At 58.4% G+C, this 18,836-nt stretch overlaps 1 protein-coding gene, 1 long non-coding RNA gene and 1 pseudogene across 2 annotated transcripts; 1 reads left to right on the forward strand and 2 right to left on the reverse strand.

Annotated features, from left to right (window-relative positions):
- Positions 1–1,873: 1,873 nt before the first annotated feature.
- On the reverse strand, positions 1,874–5,492 carry LOC101939651 (perforin-1-like; annotated as a pseudogene).
- Positions 5,493–5,521: 29 nt separating this feature from the next.
- Positions 5,522–14,045, forward strand: LOC135982850 (uncharacterized). Its single transcript, XR_010600351.1, has 2 exons — positions 5,522–6,495; positions 8,492–14,045. It is a non-coding gene; the product is annotated as an uncharacterized LOC135982850 (long non-coding RNA).
- On the reverse strand, positions 7,527–17,113 carry LOC101939360 (perforin-1). Its single transcript, XM_005294171.3, has 3 exons — positions 16,972–17,113; positions 15,073–15,640; positions 7,527–9,583 (listed from the first exon to the last, which is right to left on the reverse strand). Exons 2-3 carry the CDS (start codon positions 15,606–15,608, stop codon positions 8,470–8,472), a joined length of 1,650 nt encoding a protein of 549 aa, XP_005294228.1. The 5' UTR covers positions 15,609–15,640; positions 16,972–17,113; the 3' UTR covers positions 7,527–8,469.
- Between the last annotated feature and the right edge of the window lie 1,723 nt (positions 17,114–18,836).

Raw genomic sequence — 18,836 nt, forward strand, 5'->3', positions numbered from 1 at the left:
GTGGGTTGGGGGAAGGGGGGGGGGCTAGTAAACAGGACTCCTGGGTTCCATCCTGGGCTCTGGGAGGGGAGTGTGGTCCAGAGGCTAGAGTTGGGGGGTGGGGATGGGACTGGAAGCCAGGACTCCTGGGTTCTATCCCCAGCTCGCTGCTCGGCTTACCCCCGCCCTCTCCGTGACTCAATTTCCCCAGCTGTAAAACAATCCAGCTGATGCTCATTGCTCTGCCCCCAAAGCTGTGCTGACCTCTGTGGTCTCGATTCTCACGCGCCCCACTGGGCGGGGCGGGAGCTGCGGAGGGCTGTCTGCTGGGGAAGAGGGGGCTTCTGGCCACATCCTGGCGCTGCCTCTGCTCACGAGTTTACTGGCAGCCCGTGAGTCATGTGGCCACAAAGAGTCAGGCCCCAGAGGCCGCAGCATCCTGCCTGCATCTGCAGCCCAGCCCAGGCCCCACGCATAGCTGGGGGCTTTGATGTGGACTGTGTGGTCCCCTTTGAAATGGGTAGGAAATGGCCACGCCCTGACAGGTCCCCTCCCCTCCACCCCAGAGGCAGCTGCATCTCACTGATCCCTGGATGGGGAATGGCGTGTGGCTGTTGGGTTAAGATACGAGCTGGCGCCCCCTAGAGGGGAAAGACCCAATTCCCCACCCCCAGTCTGGGGCTGGGTTGGAGCCAGCATCCCCTAGAGGGGAAAGATCCCTTTCCCCACCCCACCAGAGTCAGTCAGTGCCCCACCCTGGAGCCAAATTAACCCAGCCAGCATCTCAGAAGGGTCATCTCTTCCCCTGTGTCCCTATGGCATTTAAAATGTCAATGGAGCTCTGTGGTAGGAAGAAAAGACATAAGAAGGGGGCAATGGGGGGCACACAGAGCCCTTGGTATAGTGGGAGGTGGAATGGGGGGCCTACAGAGCCCCTGCTATGAGGGGAGGGGCCAATGGAGGGGCCCACAAAGCCCCTACATGGGGAGAGGGGAGCAATGGAGGTCCATAGACCATGAGGGAGGGGGACAATGGGGGGTGATAGAGCCCCTGGCATGGGGGGAGGGGGAATGGGGACCCTCAGAGCCACCAGCATGAGGGTTGGGGAATGGGGGGGGCCCACAGATTCCCCAGCATGGGGAGAAGATGGGGAGCACACAGAGCCCCTGGGAATGGGGGGGAGGAGTTGCAGGGAGGGGGGCACAGAGAGCTCAAACACCAGCAGCACCGAAGGGTGCGACCCCCTAGTTTAATACTTGACAAGGATTAAGCCTGGTTGGGAGATTCCCTGCCACCAGGGCGGCGCCAGAGCAGCAGGGTGCGGGGGCCCCAGGAGTGCCGGGGAGGGTGTTCCTGGGAGGAGGTACCAGAGGGGACCAGATGTGGTCAAGTCCACCTCTAATAAGTGGAATTGGGCTTTGCTTTCATTTTTCGAGAGCGGCGTGCTGTGGGAGGCTGGGGGCTTGTTTTATTTGGAGGTAGCTTCTTTCGTTTGTGTACTAGGGGACTTCAGCACAAAGCATAGGGTGACCTGATAGCGAATGGGAAAAGTCAGGATGGAGGAGGGGGTTACTATATAAGAAAAAGCCCTGAATCTTGGGCCTGTCCCTATAAAATAGGGACATCTGGTCACCCTACAAGTTGTACTTTAAAAATGGTGATGGGCGCGGTTTTGGTGACTGATGCCCATGATCAGAATTTGAGAAGCCTCCGCTCGCTGCTCCCGTTCAATTACGAAAATCCCGCCCACTTGCTGCATCCTTTGCTCCATGTTCTTGTCCTGCGCCGGAAGATGCTTTCACGGTGCCACACGGGAATGTCCCACGAGGCAACGGAGACCGCGGAGGGGGGCGAGCGAGAGGATGACCTCTTTTCTTCATAATGGAAGTCCACGCACGGTTATTATTTTTAATGTGTAACTTCATGTTGTAGGCAGCAAAACTAGAAGTACTAAAAAAAAAACCAATGGAATTTGTATACCCCCCCCCCCCCAGACACACACCCCTCTCCCTCTGAGATGGGTTGGGCTTGTTTCCGCCCGATTTCAAAGACAGCACCGCCTTTTTTTTTCCTCCTGAGACTTGGAGCTGGGACCCCTGGTTTCGGATCCCAGCTCTTGTAGAGGAGAGGAGGGTAGTGGGTTAAAGCAGGGGGGGCTGGGAGCCAGGACTCCTGGGTTCTCTCCCCAGCTCTGGGAGGGGAGTGGGGGATTGTGGGTTAGAGCGGGGGAGCCAGGACTCCTGGGTTCTATCCTCAGCTCTGGGAGGGGAGTGGGGGTTAGTGGGTTGGAGCAGGGGGGGCTGGGAAACAGGACTCCTGGGTTCTCTCCCCAGCTCTGGGAGGGGAGTGGGGTCTGGTGGGTTAGAGCAGGGGGCTGGGAGCCCGACTCCTGGGTTCTCTCCCCTCAGCCTCTTGCAGGCACGTACTCATGGCAGTTGTTGCCCCCCAGGTTGGGCCCACATTCCAGCGTGTAGGAAAACTTCAAGTGGCCGTGTGCGAGGTGGCAGGTGAGTCTGACATCCCTGCCAACCTCGAGGTAGGTGTAGCAGCGGCCCAGGAGGTCATCCTCCCACAGGTCACTGTCCCACACCTCCATTTCCATTTTGGGCAGCGCCGGCAGCGTCACCGGCCCAAAGTCCAGGTCTTTGAACCAGACGGGGTTGTTATCTTCCTCAATGTGGCCGTCTGCAGCCGCCGGCCTTGGAACAAGAACCTGACATAGGCGTCGGTGGCGGACGTGTGGTCCCCCCATAGGTCTTCAGCCGACAGCACCCGGACCTTCAGCCGGGCCATGCCCCGCTTGAGTGAGCAGCACATGGAGTTGGTGAGGGGGCTCGTGAAGCAGTAGCATTTGCAGGGGTCCCAGGAGTAGGTTTTGCCCCCTTCCGGGCAGCTACGAGGGCAACTCCTCCTCCTTCCCCGCTCAGCCACGTACTTCTTCACTGCCTGCCTCAGCGCCTCCCGCCTGGGGTCATCTGGCTCCAATAAGGTGTGGATGGGCATCAGGGAGTAGGAGACAAGGCTGGGGCTGGTTTTGAGGCTCTCCATCCAAGCCGAGAAGACCCCAGCGTCTTGCTTGGTGGAGAAGAGCAGGCTGGCGTGGCCGTGGCCGCCCGTCACCTCGGCGCGGTGCTCCACATAGGCCGCCTGGGAGCGCCACTTGTGCCAGTGGTTGCTCCCCTCACGGCACTCAGAGTCTGAGGCAAGTGACCCCAGGCCCAGGTTCAGGGAGAACTGTGAAGCCAGGCACTGCTTGATGTCGGAAGCCGTCAGCCCGCCCAATACCACCCGGCAGGTCTGGGCGGTCGTCAGCTGCCGCACGCGCCCCCCCAGTGCTGCCTGGCTAATGTAGTGGGTGCCGTACGTGGCCAGGAAGGGCCCGTATGCAGCTGAGTCGTAGCTGGGTGGGAGGCGGCTCAGGGCCCAGGAGAAGTGGGGCGTCAGTGGGGGGTCTTGGGGGAGCCACAACCTGGCCAGAGGGGAAAGAGGGAGGAGTTAGGAGCCAACCAGAGAGATCCCTGGCACCTTCCCCCTGAACAAACTGGCCTCACTTCCCCAGTGTCCACTCTGTGGCATCCCTAGCAGTCAGTGCTAACCTTATCGCTTCAATGCAGTGCTGGGGGGCGCTGTGCTCCAGAGAGCAGGGCAGGGGCCCAGCAGGGAGCGCTGTGCTGCGGGGAGCGGGGCGGGGGGCCAGCAGGGGGCGCTGTGCTCCAGAGAGCAGGGCAGGGGGCCAGCAGGGGGCGCTGTGCTGCAGAGAGCAGGGCAGGGGGCCCAGTAGGGGGCGCTGTGCTCCAGAGAGCAGGGCAGGGGGCCCAGCAGGGGGCGCTGTGCTCCAGAGAGCAGGGCAGGGGGCCCAGTAGGGGGCGCTGTGCTGCGGGGAGCAGGGCGGGGGCCAGCAGGGGGCGCTGTGCTGCAGGGAGCGGGGTGGGGGGCTGAGCAGGGGGCGCTGTGCTGCGGGGAGCGGGCAGGGGGCCAGCAGGGGGCGCTGTGCTGCAGGGAGCGGGGCGGGGGCCCAGCAGGGGGCGCTGTGCTGCGGGGAGCAGGGTGGGGGCCCAGCAGGGGGCGCTGTGCTGCAGGGAGCGGGGCGGGGGCCCAGCAGGGGGCGCTGTGCTGCGGGGAGCAGGGTGGGGGCCCAGCAGGGGGCGCTGTGCTGCGGGGAGCGGGGCGGGGGGCCCAGCAGGGGGCGCTGTGCTGCAGGGAGTGGGGCGGGGGCCCAGAAGGGGGCGCTGTGCTGCAGGGAGCAGGGGGGGGCCCAGCAGGGGGCGCTGTGCTGCGGGGAGCAGGGCGGGGGCCCGGCAGGGAGCAGGGCAGGGGGCCAGCAGGGGGCGCTGTGCTGCGGGGAGCAGGGCGGGGGCCCGGCAGGGGGCGCTGTGCTGCAGGGAGCAGGGTGAGGGCCCGGCAGGGGGCGCTGTGCTGCGGGGAGCAGGGTGGGGGCCCGACAGGGGGCGCTGTGCTGCGGGGAGCAGGGTGGGGGCCCAGCAGGGGGCGCTGTGCTGCGGGGAGCAGGGGGGGGCCAGCAGGGGGCGCTGTGCTGCGGGGAGCAGGGTGAGGGCCCGGCAGGGGGCGCTGTGCTGCGGGGAGCAGGGCGGGGGGCCCGGCAGGGGGCGCTGTGCTGCGGGGAGCAGGGTGGGGGCCCGACAGGGGGCGCTGTGCTGCGGGGAGCAGGGTGGGGCCCAGCAGGGGGCGCTGTGCTGCGGGGAGCAGGGTGGGGGCCAGCAGGGGGCGCTGTGCTGCAGGGAGCGGGGCGGGGGCTCGGCGGGGGGCGCTGGGCTGCGGGGAGCAGAGTGGGGCCCTGGCAGGGGGCGCTGTGCTGCAGGGAGCGGGGTGGGGGCTCGGCGGGGGGCGCTGGGCTGCGGGGAGCAGAGTGGGGCCCCGGCAGGGGGCGCTGTGCTGCGGGGAGCGGGGCGGGGGGCTCAGCAGGGGGCGCTGTGCTGCAGGGAGCGGGGTGGGGGCCCGGCAGGGGGCACTGCAGGGGGTTCTCACCTGTAATACACACAGGACACCTCGTGGCGTACGAACATGTACTTGTCATGCAGCTCCTTCTGGTAGGCATAACCAGCGAGCCGGGATTGGGACCCCCCCAGGGCCAGGACCGGGGACTCATCCAGCAGCCCCAGCTCCAACTTCCAGTCATTTTTCACATCCGACGCTATTGCCCGGGCCACGTCCACGGCTGACTCTTCCACCGAGCTGCTGAGGTCCCGGTTGCACCAGCTGTGGACCCTCCAGTCGACCACGGCCAGAGGCACCCTCTGCACCTGCCCCTCCTGCAGCGGGTTCCGGCACAGGCTACAGGTGCCGTTTGGGCCGCGCCATAAACTGGTGTCCACCACGGAGGCCCCTGTCCACTCCAGCGTGGTGATGTCGATGCCCTCCCCCACCAGGTTGTGTGCAGGCACAGAGGCCATATTCTCATCGCACACCTCAGCTTTGCCTGTGTAGCAGTAGGGGGAGACCCCCGGGAGAAGGAAGAGGAGGAGGAGAGGGATGAAGGCACCAGATCTAGGCATGGCTGGTGTGATAGGATCCCTCACCTGGTCTCTGAGCCTCCCTGGAGGGAGAGAACAGAGAGAGCCTCCATTAACTACAATCCAGTGGCAGGCAGTTCCACAGGCACATCACATCCTAGCAGCCTCCATGCTGTTACAACCCTCCCTGGATCTGAGATGAGAGATCTGCAACACACCTACGCTGTAACCTGCCCCACCTTGCCCTCTGAACCTAAAGGAGAATCGCTGCTGGGTGTGAACAGTATAGGGGCTATGACACACAGAGGCTGGCAGTTCTGATTCTGTCCACTACGGTGCCCTGGGTTTAGTTGTGTGTCGTAGGGGACGTGAGACACATGGGTGGGTAGTTCACATTCCCTCCAGCAGATGGCAATGCAGACATGCACCTGCATTCATGTGCACACCCCTGCCGCTCCCCAAAGATGAGTCTCCACTCACTATGCCCGGAACTGAATCCCCCATGTGAGCTGCAGCCACTAGAGGGCGTCATTGCTCTCTCTCTCTCTCTCTCTCTCTCTCTCTCTCTCTCTCTCTCACACACACACACACACACACACACACACAGCACCTGATTCCCTCCAGCAGGGGGCAACAGGGACAGACAGACGCCCTTGTCCTGAATTCCCTTCACATCTTACATCCTAAATTGCTGTATGTGCCAGGATCCCTCGCATGATATTGAGATGCAGCCAGCTCTGGGGTGGGGCATATGGATAACAGCTGCACAGACAACACCACACAGGGACGGCTCTCCCGGCACTGGGATGCAGCCACCTCTGGGGTGGGGCAGTTGGAGAACAGCTGCACACACAACACTGCATGGGGATGGCTTGCCTGGCTCTGGGATGCAGCCACCTCTGGGGCAGGCCAGCTGGATAATAGCCGCACACACAACACCGCACAGGGACAGCTCGCCCAGCTCCGGGATGCAGCCACCTCTGGGGCGGGGCACCAGGAAACAGCCACCCAGAGAGCCCTGGGAAGCACCAGCATGGGCACTGAGGTACGGTGCTCCCCCCCACCTACAGAGACCCCTGCATACCATCCACTCCCTCCCCCTGCCCCCCAGCCAGCTCTGGCCCCCCTGCCCATCCCGTCCCCCCGGGCTCCCTGCCCCCAGGTTACCTGGGCGAGCAAAGCGTAGGGCTCCCGGCTGGGGATCGGGGCACGTTCCCTGGCCACTGGCTGCTGCCTCTCCCCGCGGCTCCCTGTGCCGAGTGACTCCCGGAGCTGCCCGCTCCAACCTGTACTGGAGCCGCGGAGTTTCCAGGGGCCGCTCCACCCATGCCAGGCACAGATGTCACCGCTGGGCTTGGCAATTGGGGAGAAAGAGGGACTTTCCCTGGACTGGAGCGAGGGGGAGATGGCTGGAGGGAAAGGGTAGGATCCTGATCTCCCTGATCCCAGTGTCAATCCAAAGTGGGGTCTAGGGGCTGGGAGCCAGGACTCCTGGGTTCTCTCCCCAGCTGTGGGAGGGGAGTGGGGTTAGTGATTAGAGCGGGGGGGCTGGGAGACAGGACTCCTGGGTTCTCTCCCCAGCTGTGGGAGGGGAGTGGGGTTGAGTGATTAGAGCAGGGGGGGCTGGGAGACAGGACTCCTGGGTTCTCTCCCCAGCTGTGGGAGGGGAGTGGGGTTGAGTGATTAGAGCAGGGGGGGCTGGGAGACAGGACTCCTGGGTTCTCTCCCCAGCTGTGGGAGGGGAGTGGGGTTGAGTGATTAGAGCGGGGGGGCTGGGAGACAGGACTCCTGGGTTCTATTCAAAACCAAGGACTTGCTGGGGAGCCAAGCTGTGGGCACTGCTGTGGCCCCTGCCCTAGACCCAGGCAGGGGAAGTTCCAGCCCGGCGGCTGGCAGAAATCCAAGCATGACACCAAAGCATCTGACTTGCAGCTGCTTCAGCCAAAGGCTTGAATTTTATTTCGGGGTAACGTCAGCGGGCGGGGCCCAGCCCGGGGGCCCAGCCCGGGGGGAGGAAGAAAAGAAAATGAATGACACTTGGCGAAGCCACCCCCAGGGGAGGGGCGGGGCTATGTGGAGGGGGCGGGGGTGGGCCTCAGAACAGACGAGGGTGGGGCCGGGGACACTGGGATGGGGTAGGGGGAGTGGGAGGGTTTAGACAGGGGGCAGTTCTGAGCCCTTATCCTGGCCTCCCCCCATCTCCCCCTGGCTGTGCCAAGATCGGGGGGGACTGAGCCCGCCCTACACGTGCTTGTGGCAGGCTCTGGGGGCAGCTGAGCCTCTCTCCCTGCCCCCATGTGTGTGCCAAGAACCGGGGGACCCAAGCCTCCCCTGCCCCCATGTGTGTGCCAAGAACTGGGGGGGACCTGAACCCCCCCACCCCGGTGTGTGCCAAGAACTGGGGGGACCCGAGCCCCCCCACCCCTGTGTGCGCCAAGAACTGGGGGGACCCAAGCCTCCCCTGCCCCCATGTGTGTGCCAAGAACTGGGGGGACCCAAGTCCCCCCCATCCCCATGTGTGTGCCAAGAACTGGGGTGACCCGAGCCCGCCCCACCCCTATGTGTGCTGGGATTGGGGGGGTGCAAACCTGTCTCCTTGCCCCCCATGTGTGGGCTGGGATTGGGGGTTCAGGAAGGAATTTGTCGTTGGTGGGGTGGGAGGGCCAGTAGGGAGTGGGGGAAGAAACAAGGGAGGGGCACTGGGAGTAGAATAGGGGGCAGAGGGTCTCGGGGGTCAGTAGGGGGCTGAGGGCCCAGTGCTAGGGCAGGGGCAGAGGGGTATCCGCACAACGAGACACCAGGGCAGCTGAGTCAGCTCTCCATTTCCTTTATGTTGTGGGAAGCTCACGCTCTCACCCCTCCATTGCTACCCCCTGAGCCCCATCAGCCCCCGTGAGACAGAGCCCACCCAGCTGCTGGCGAAATGAGGTCACAGCAGACGGCCCCTGGGGGAGAGGGAAGACCCCTGGCTGCGGGGGCGAGGTGGGGCGAATTGCTTGTCCTGGAAGGTCCCTCTGAGCTAATCCTGGGCTGCCTTGTAGTTCCCAGGGCCCTGGGGGACGTAGTCCAAGCAGTGGGGCCCGCCCAGGCTGGGACCACACACCAGGCTGTACCGGAAGTCCAGCCGGCCGTGGTTCAGGTAGCAGACCTGGTGGCGACCCTCTCCAGAGCGCAGCGGCTCGTCGCACGTCCCCAGTAGGTCGTCGTCGTACTTGTTGTCCTCGTCCCAGACTTGGAGGCGGAGCTGGCTGGTCTCCGCCACCCGCACGTGCCCCAGGTCCAGGTGGACGCCCCAGACCGGGTTGTCGGTGTTCCACACGGTTGTCGTCCGCACCTCCCGGTCCTGGAAGAAGACCTTGACATAGGCATCGGTGTGGCTGGAGTAGTCGCCCCACAGGCCGCTGGCCCGCTCCACCGTCACCGTCAGCTTCCCCTGGCCTCGCTCCCGTGAGCAGCACATGGTGTTGGTGGAGCCGTCCCCGGGGCAGACGCAGGAGCAGGGGTCGTGGGCGCTGCGCCGGGTCCCCGGCGGGCAGCTGTGGGTGCAATTCCTCCACAGGGCCCTTTCGGCGATGTACTCGCTCACCGCCTGCCTCAGCGCCTCCCGCTTGGGGTTGTCCTGCCCCACCAAGTTGTGGATGGGGCGTAGCGAGTAGGACACCAGGCCGGGGCTGGCTTTGAGGCTCTCCATCCAGGCTGAGAAAACCTCGGCGTCCTGCCCCTCAGAGAACAGCAGGTCGGCGTGGTTGTTGCCGCCTGTCACCTCAGTGTGACGCTCGCTGTAGGTCTCGTGGAAGCTCCGCTTGAAGTTCTGCTTCTTCTTCTGCTCCTCACACTGGCTGAAGGCCGCCTCGGCCTTGCCCTTCCCAGCCCCGATGCTGACAGAGGCCTCCAGGCTCAGACAGTCCTTGACCTCATCAGCCGTCACCCCATCCAGCGCCGCCTCGCAGACCCTCACAGCCGTCACATCCCGCACCCGGCCCCCCAGCTGCAGCTGGGACACGTAGTGGGTGCCGTACGTGTTGATCAACTGACGGTACTCGAGACGCGAGCTGCGGGTGTAATCCTCCGGGAGGTCCCTCAAGGCCCGGGTGAAATGGCTGGTGAGCGGAGGTTTGTGGGTAACGCGGAACCTGGGCGAGAGAAATGGCAACCATGTGACGTACCGTCGGACATTGGCATCTTGTAGGGGTAGAGGTCAGTGTTATAGATCCACTGACTGTAAATCCAGAAGGAACCTTTCTGGTCAGCTAGTCTGACCTCCTGGATAACACAGGCCAGAGACCTGCCCTGAATTAATTCCCGTTCGAACGAGAACAGGTCTTCTAAGAAAAAACATCCATCTCGATTTAAAAATTGGCCATGTTGGAGAATCCACCACAGCCCTTGGTAAATCGTTCCAGTGATTAATCCTGTCACTGTTACAAATTCACACCTTATTTCCCATCTGAATTTGTCTAGCTTCAACTTCCAGCCACAGGATGATGTTAGACCTTTCTCTGCTAGACTGAAGAGCTCATGACCAAAGGTTTGCTTCCCATGGTAGTTTAGTCTTATATCTTGCCTGCACCTTTACTGAACTGACACGAGATTCAATTATTTTTACACGGGTTACACAGAGAACATAATAATGTGTATTATGCGCTTGTGATATCATTTCTTGTAACGTCCTCTTCCCCCACCCCCCCGGCCTACGATCATGCTCCTGGCAGCCTGACTCGGTTTCCCCTCTTGGACTGTTCAAGAAACTCAACGACCACCTCTGTCCATTCCTATCCCTTCTCCGGTTGGGCTTCAATCAATGAACAAACATTCAAAATAAAGTTTCAAGTCCGTGCAGAAGTCCACACAACCAAATTTTCTCCTCCTCTTCCCAGGCCCTACCAAGCCAGAATCTGAGCATTCTCCCTCTTGTTGTGACCTCCTGCTTCTCATTATAGGACCACCCTCCTGATCTCCACCAGATGTGACTCCTGCTTTTCTCTGGGGTGGTTTGCCCCAGAGCCAACCGGTTACACCACTTATTTCCTTATATGAAAGATTTAAGCTGGCTAAACCAACGCCTAGGAGGAATTCTGTCTTCTGTCAACATTACAGACCTCATATGCCAAACTAGATAACACCGTTGGCCATAAAACAGCCCTATGCAGCGTATAACATTAAGAACATAAGACTAGTCAGACCGGGTCAGATCAGAGGTCCATCTAGCCCAGTATCCTGTCTTCTGACAGTGGCCAATGCCAGGTGCCCCAGAGAGAATGAACAGGGCAATTTTGAGTGATCCATCCCTGGTCGTTTAGTCCCAGCTTCTTGCAGCTGGAGGTTTAGGGATACCCAGAGCATGGGGTTGTGTCTCTGCCCATCTTGGCTAATAACCACAGATGGACCTACCCTCCATGAACTTATCTAATATATTTTGAATGCTGTTATACTTTTGGCCTTCACAACATCCCCTGGCCATGAGGTCCGCAGGTTGACTGTGCGTTGTGTGAAGAAGTACAGTATTTCCTTTTGTTTGTTTGAAACCTGCTGCCTATTAATTTCCTCAGGTGACCCCTGGTTCTTGTATTATGTGAAGGAGTCAATAACCCTTCCCCATTCACTTTCTCCACACCAGTCGTGATTTTATAGACCTCTGCCATATCCCCCTTCAGTCATCTCTTTTCTGAGCTGAACAATCTTTCTAATCTCTCCTCCTATGGAAGCTGTTCCATACCTCTGGACCTTTTCCGTTTGTAAGAACTCTTTTATGAGATGGGGCAACCACAACTGCACACAGCATTCAAAGGATGGGCGTACCATGGATTTATATAGTGGCACTGGGATATTTTCTGTTTTATTAACTATCCCTTTCCTAGCAGTTCCTGACATCTTAGACTATTTGCTGTTAGTCTACGTTGTGAAAGAAGTAAGTAAATTTTTGCAAACGTGCGCCCTCACCTTGAGGGTACCCCCTCACAACTGGGCATGGCGTTGCAAGGGACTTTGCCTCTGGGGGCTACTGTCTCAGCCGCAGTGATATATCCCAGATGGTCTCTTCCCCAGACAGCCTTGCTGAGTCTTCTGTGTCTTAACTCTCCAGCCAAGTCCCCTGGCAGGGTTCAGCTCTAGGGGTCAACCTCAGTTCATCCTCCTTGTCTGGGTACTGACCCACACTGGACTTTTACCTGCTGGGTGTCCAAGTACCGCTTAAACTAACCTTCTGGCTTTCATGGGCTCCTGTCACATCTGGGTTCTCACCACCCCTGGCTCAGGGCTCCTCTCCTCTTCTCTTCTCTCCAGGAGGTAACCCTGTTCCTACAGCTCTGCTTTCTGGCCACTGCCAGTTCCAAACAACTGGCTCTTCCTTCTCATCAGGAACTCACCCTTGTTCCTCTATCTTGGGTCTCTCCTTCCACTAGGTTCCCAGCTCTGTTTAAGTAGCGTCCTCCCTGCTTCACCACCACAGATGGGGTCAGTCCTCCTAATCAAGCCCCAGGACACCCACAAGGTTTTACTAACTAGCTCTGATCTTGTTAGCTCATTAACTGAGGGCTAGCTGCTAAATAATGGGCAAAACTGAGCCCTGCTTGCTTCAAAGGGCCGGCTGGCTGGTGACAGTACTTTGCGGGTTCGTGCTCTACCTAGGAGAATTGATATAAATCTTTAAGTGCAGGTCATAAACATGCTCAATGGCAGATTGTAGATCTAAAAGTCTTTTGCTCCCTGGGTAAACTGGCCAGCAACTGTGACTGTGCTACGGAGAGCCGCAAATGATCCCCTCAAAGTGAAGATTTCTTTAACCAGAAACTTTGCAAGAAAAAACGTGGTGTCAAACCACCCCACAAGGGAATCTAGGAAAGTCCCTATTCAAATAAAAACCTTTAAAAAGCTTGCGCCATGGACCGATCTTTGTTGGTTTGGCTTGAAGGAGAACATAGATGGTTGGGAAATGTTCTCCAGAAGATTGGTCTAACACTTATGTTTCCTGCTGAAAATCTTCCCATTCCTTAAATGCTTAAAGATGGTCAAGGCTGATGTGTATTTGTAAATTCTTTGTTGCTACATCCACACATTTATGTCATAAATTCATGACAGCGTTGTTAGGTGAATAGCAAGACGGTTTGAGTAATAATCATGTAACAAGGTCCAATGGCTGGAGGTTGAAGCTACACAAATTAAGAGTGAAAATAAGGTATACGTTTTCAATAGTGAGGGGAATCAATCTTTGGAACTTCTACTAATCACTCTCAGCTGAGACTTCACAAGCAATCAATGACTGACCTTCACCCTCACCCCCAACCTTCACTCGCACCTAACCCTTGACCTTCCCCCTCACCCCCAGCCTTCACAAGCATCAATCCCTGACCTTCCTCCTCACCCCCCGCCTTCACCAGCACCAACCCTTGACTTTCCCCCTCACCTCCAGCCTTCACCAGCATCAACCCTGACCTTGCCCCTCAATATCAGCCTTCACCAAGACCCAATTGCTCACCTTCTCCATCACCCCCAGCCTTCACCTGTACCCACCCCATGACCTTCCCCCTCACCCCAGCCTTCACCAGCACCCAACCACTGACCTTCCCCCTCACCCCCACCCTTCACCGGCATCAACCCCTGACCTTCATCCCAACCCCAGCCTTCACCAGCACCCAGCTCCTGACCTCCATGCTCACCCTAAGCCTTCACCAGCACCAATCCCTGACCTTCAACCTCACCCAAAGCCTTCATCAGCACCCAACCCCTGACTTTCACCCTCACCCCCAGACTTCACCCGCACCCAACCCCTGTGTGGCATTGCATCCCATAATGCTTTATAGAAATATGCTTATGAGTGTAAATATGACATAACTGGAATATGTTTTATGCTAGATATGCCATGTAACATATCTTTGCAAAGGTTATGATCTACTGAAAATATTCATTCTATTCGTGTGCCTGTATCAGTTTTATATCTGAAGTTATGAGCGTTGGCTCTATGCTTGTATTTAAAGTGTTTGCTGTAGGAAGCACATAAGGCAGATTTGGTCAACACGGTGTGAAGGAGTTATTCAAGTAGTTGGGAGTACTTAACTAACAATGGACTTTGGGATGCCAATCCACATCGGAGCTTTCCTGGGAACATTCAAACTAACATGTGAACAATGGCGTCGGCCTGAAAAAGCTGAATCATCCATAGACATGTGGCTTGCCCAGGTGGCTACAGACTCCATCTTGTTGTTGTGATTTTGCACAGAAGAACAAAGGGGTTTCCACCCACAAGAGAGAGAATATAAAAGGCCCTGGAAACCCCTCTATTTTGTCTTCAGGTGGCTCAAAAGATAGCCTCTCCACCCCAAAGAGATGCCTGAAAGAACCTGGAACAAAGGACAGTAACTACAGGGGTGTGAGTGATTGCTGGACCCAGACTAGGAAGGAGTCTAGTCTGTGAAATAAGCTTATTGGAACATCTCTGAGGGTGAGATTTACCTGCATTTAGTTTCCTACTTTATTAGGCTTCGACTTGCGTGTTTTTGTTTTATTTTGATTGGTAATTTACTTTGTTCTGTCTGTTATTACTTGGAACCACTTAAATCCTACCTTTTATATTTAATAAAATCACTCTTTGCTTCTTAATTAAGCCAGAGCAAATAATTTATACCTGGGGGAGCAAACAGCTGTGCATATCTCTCTATCAGTGTAATAGAGGGCAGACAATTTATGAGTTTACCCTGTATAAGCTTTATACAGAGAAAAACTAATATATTTAGGGTTTGGATCCCATTGGGAGCTGGGTGTCTGGGTGCTAGAGACAGGAGCACTTCTTAAGCCGTTTTCAATTAAGCCTGCAGCTTTTGGGGGACATGGTTCAGACCAGATGTGTCTGGCTCAACAAGACAGGGTATTGAAGTCCCAAGCTCCCAGGGAAAACGGGCTCAGAAGTCGTCTCAGCACATCAGGTGGCCGTCCCAAGGGAGTCTCTGTGACCCAAGCTGTCACACCCTGACCTTCCCCCTCACCCCCATCCTTCAGGAACAACCAACCCCTGACCTTGCTTCTCACCCTCTGAGTTCACCAGCACCAACCCCTGACCTTCATCCTCACCCCCAGCCTTCAAAAGCATCGACCCTGACCTTGCCCCTCAATATCAGCCTTCACTTGTATCCAACCCCTGACCTTCCACCTCACCCCCAGCCTTCACCTGTACCCAACCCCTGACCTTCCCCCTCGCCCCAGCCTTCACCAGCACCAACCCCTGACCTTCAACCTCACCCCCAGTTTCACCTGTATCCAACTCCTGACCTTCAACCTCACCCCCAGCCTTCACCTGTACCCAACCCCTGACCTTCAACCTCACCCCAGCCTTCACCAGCATCAACCCCTGACCTTCAACCTCACCCCCAGCCTTCACCAGCATCAACCCCTGACCTTCAACCTCACCCCCAGCCTTCACCAGCACCAACCCCTGACCTTCAACCTCACCCCCAGCTTCACCTGTATCCAACTCCTGACCTTCAACCTCACCCCATCCTTCACCAGCATCAACCCCTGACCATCCCCCTCACCCCCAACCTTCACCGGCACCCAACACATAACTGCTAATCTTCATGCTAACCCCTACCTCAAGTCTCCCGCTCTCTTGCGCCCCTCCCCTGCCCCTTACGTATAGTATGCGCAGGACACCTCGTGGCTGGTGAAGCTGTACTTGTCTTGCTGAGACTTCTCCGTGCTGAACTCTGCCAGTTTGGAGTGCGAGCCGGCCAGCGTCACCTGGGTGTTGGCGCTGGGCTTCACCTCCACCTCCAGCCCCACCTTCCAGTCATTCTGTACCACGGCGCCCGCCGCGCGGACCACGCCCATGGCCGACTCCTTCACGGTGCTGGAGAGCTTCCTGCGGCACGAGACCTTCTCCCTCCAGTCCGCCGCGGCCAGGGGCAGCCTCTGGAGCTGCCCCTCCAGCAGCGAGTTCCGGCACAGGGTGCAGGTCCCATCCTGGTGCTGCCAGTGGCTGCTGTCCACCAAGTAGGCCCCTTTCCTACCCAGCGTGGTCACGTCGATGCCCTCTCCTGCGAGATTGTGCCCAGGAACGAAAGCCGTGTGCTCCTCGCACTCCTCAGCGGTGCCCGTGTGACAATGGGTGGAGACCCTAGGGAGGAGAATGAGGAGGAGGAGGCGGGAGAAGGAGCTGGGTCTGGGCATGGTCGAGAGGGGATGTCAGTCTCTGAATGACCCTGCAGGGAGAATCAGGGACAGATTCTGCATTAACAACAATCCTGTGGCTGGCAGTTCCACAGGTTAACATGCTGTTAAAGTTACATCCACACTGGGCTCCTCAAAGCAGGGCCCAAATACCAGTGAAATTAGGAGTCTTGGTGCCTTGCGCTTCTCCTATATCCAGAGTTAACACCCTTTCTTTTAGGTGCACTGCGGTTACTTTAGACCCAGGGGTCCAGCTAGCCCAGTAACCTGCCACCTCCCTGCCACCCTGGATCAGACCCATGGTCCCATGTAGCCCGGTATCCTGCCCCCTCCCTGCCAGCCCAGATCAGACCCATGGGTCCAGCTAGCCCGGTATCCTGCCCCTCCACATACTCTGTACCGGGGGGTGGGACTATGCCCCTGACATGCTGTTTGTGTGTTGCAGGGGCTGACGGTTGAAGGTGTGAAAATCTCTCTGGCACAGGATGTCTCAGAACATGAAACAGAAATGTAGAGTGAAGCTGGAGAGGGGCGGGGGTGGGATGTCACCCCAGCTTGTGTGTGTATGTTTCCACTCATCACACACGGGCGGGAGCTCTGACCCATGGAAAGAAAGGAAATTAAAGCAGAATCTCGACCCACGGCCCCCTGCTCGCCCTGCCCTGGGCTTCCCGCAAGCAGCTCAGCTGGTACCCTTCAACCCCAACCTGCAGCCCCCTGCTAATGCAGAACGGGGTCCCCCCCACCCCACAGCGCTGCTGGTGCCCATCAATCCCAAGCCACTTTCCCCTACTATCACAGAACTGGGTCCCCAATTGCTGGTGCCAGTCAATTTTCAAGATCCTTTCAGTGTGATAAACAGAATCATATAAGACGATTAGATAGATAGATAGATAGATAGATAGATAGATAGATAGATAGATAGATAGATAAGGTTGTGTGGGGATAGATAGATAGATAGATAGATAGATAGATAAGGTTGTGTGGGGATAGATAGATAGATAGATAGATAGATAGATAGATAGATAGATAGATAGATAGATAGATAGATAGAACTTCTTCACATCTTAAACTCTTCCTTTCTCTGGGGTATACATCTGGTAGAAAGAAACAATTTGACAGATCTCAGAGTGAAACTTTCTACATCCCCAGTTAGTGCTAATGAGAAAGGCTTGATGTTGTGGGGGAAGGGGGGTTGGGAGTCAGGACACCTGGGTTCTCATCCTGGCTGTTGGAGGGGAGTCAAGTGGATTAGAGTAGGGGAGGGGGGAGGACCTGAGACCCAGGACTCCTGGGTTCCGTCCCCAGCTTCAGGAGTGGCCTGGGAGCCCAGAGATTTCCCCCCCCCCCACCGTTCACTCACCTGCTGGGTGTGATTGTCCCGGGGCTGGCAGGGCCGATGAGAAAGGTCCTGACTTGGATGGAGACGCAGCTCTGACTGAAACGACAGGGGCGTGGCATAGAGCTCTGGGGTCTCCCCCCACTCCCCCATCACTGACGTTGCAGGCGCTCTCCCTGCCCCAGCGCCGAGCAGCTGCAGTGAAGGGGGCGGGGGGAAGCCTGTGGTCAGAACTGCTCTTCCTGCCTCTAGAAACGCAGACATGCATCTCTAGCGCTGCCCGTTGCTACAGCTTGAGTCACAGGGGTTACATGTGCCAGGCAGGGGGGCCATGACTCTAGGGGAGGGGCTACGGGATTCCCGTCCCCTTTCTGCCACATCTCCCAGGCCCCCTTTTCTCCTGGCCTCTGCTCCATGATTCCACCCGACTGCTTCCCAGCAGGAGCGTTCTGCTCTGGGATGGGCTACGTCCCGGCTCCGTACTGGTCTGGGCCACATGGCTCCCAGTTTCCCGACCTGGGCTCAGTTTGCACCTCCCTCGGAGCAGAGGTAGCTTACAGGTGGGACCATGCTGCACTGGGATCTCCTGCCTCCCTGCCCCATCCTGGCCTGGCCTTTGTGGCTCCCAATTTCCTGATCTGGGCTCTGGGATGAATTTTTTCATCCCCTTCCACCACCACGACTGGCTCCTGGTTCAAGCTACGAGACGCCTGTGTTGGCCCTTGTGTCTCGTAAGTGTCGCTATGTTCTTGATCTTCCCCGTTCCCTGGTCTCTGCTCCTCCACCAGCCATTGGGCTCCCACTTGTGCCCAGCCCGCTGCCCCCTGCCAGCTTACAGTATTGCCCTGGGCACTGCAGAAAGTAGCTGATTTATGCTCTGCGTCTCCCAGCGCGAAGGCACCAGGGTAGGGGGAGGGTTAGGGGGCAGCAGGATGGAGGTGGGCCGTGCCCGCTAGGACCATGTACCCTGAAGGGGCTTGCTCTGAAGCCACTGGCTGTGTGGTGGGGCAGGAGGAGGCTATGGAAAGATCCGCTTCCATCCGCCATGCGTCTCAACCGCACTCCCACCGACTCTCCGGAGCTGCCCCATCTCTCAGGCTGGGCACAGTGATCCCAGCCTTCATTCCCGGGACAGGTCAGGAACTCAGAGCCGCTCCCCACCCCCTGCTAACCCCTTCCCTGCACTGTCAGAACTGACCTGCAGGATGCATTTAGCTCAGGGGTGGGCAAACATTTTGGTCTGAGGGCCACATATGGAAATTGTTTGGTGGGCCATGAATACTCATGAAATTCGGGGTTGGGGTACAGGAGGGGATGAGGGCTCTGGCTTGGGGTGCGAGCTCTGGGGTGGGGCTGGGGATGAGGGGTTTGGGGTACAGGAGGGTGCTCCGGGCTGGGACCGAAGAGTTCCAAGGGCGGGAGGGGGATCGGGGCTGGGGCAGGGGGTTGGGGCCCGGGAGGGGAGAGGGGCAGGCTCCTGGTGGCACTTACCTCAAGCAGCTCCCAAAAACAGCAGCATGTCCCCTCTCCAGCTCCTATGCGGATGCCTGGCAAGGCGGCTCTGCACGTTTCCCCGTCCACAGGTGCAGCCCCTGCAGCTCCCATTGGCCAGGGTTCCCAGCCAATGGGAGCTCTGAGGGCTGACACTTAGGGTGTGCAGCGCCACCTGGCTGCCCCTACATGTAGGAACCGGAGGGGCAGATGCTGCTTCTTCTGGAAGCCGCGCGGAAAACCCCCGACCCTGCTCCCCAGAAGGCGCTCGAGGGCCGGATTAAAAGGTCTAATGGGTCAGAAAAGGCCTGCGGGATGTAGTTTGCCCAGCCCTGATTTAGCAGATCAACCGGTTGGGGGCTGTACAGATCCAGGCTACCATCTGCTGGAAGGCATCA

This window comes from Chrysemys picta, chromosome 4, assembly GCF_011386835.1.
Source record: "Chrysemys picta bellii isolate R12L10 chromosome 4, ASM1138683v2, whole genome shotgun sequence".
Lineage (NCBI taxonomy): Eukaryota > Metazoa > Chordata > Testudines > Emydidae > Chrysemys > Chrysemys picta.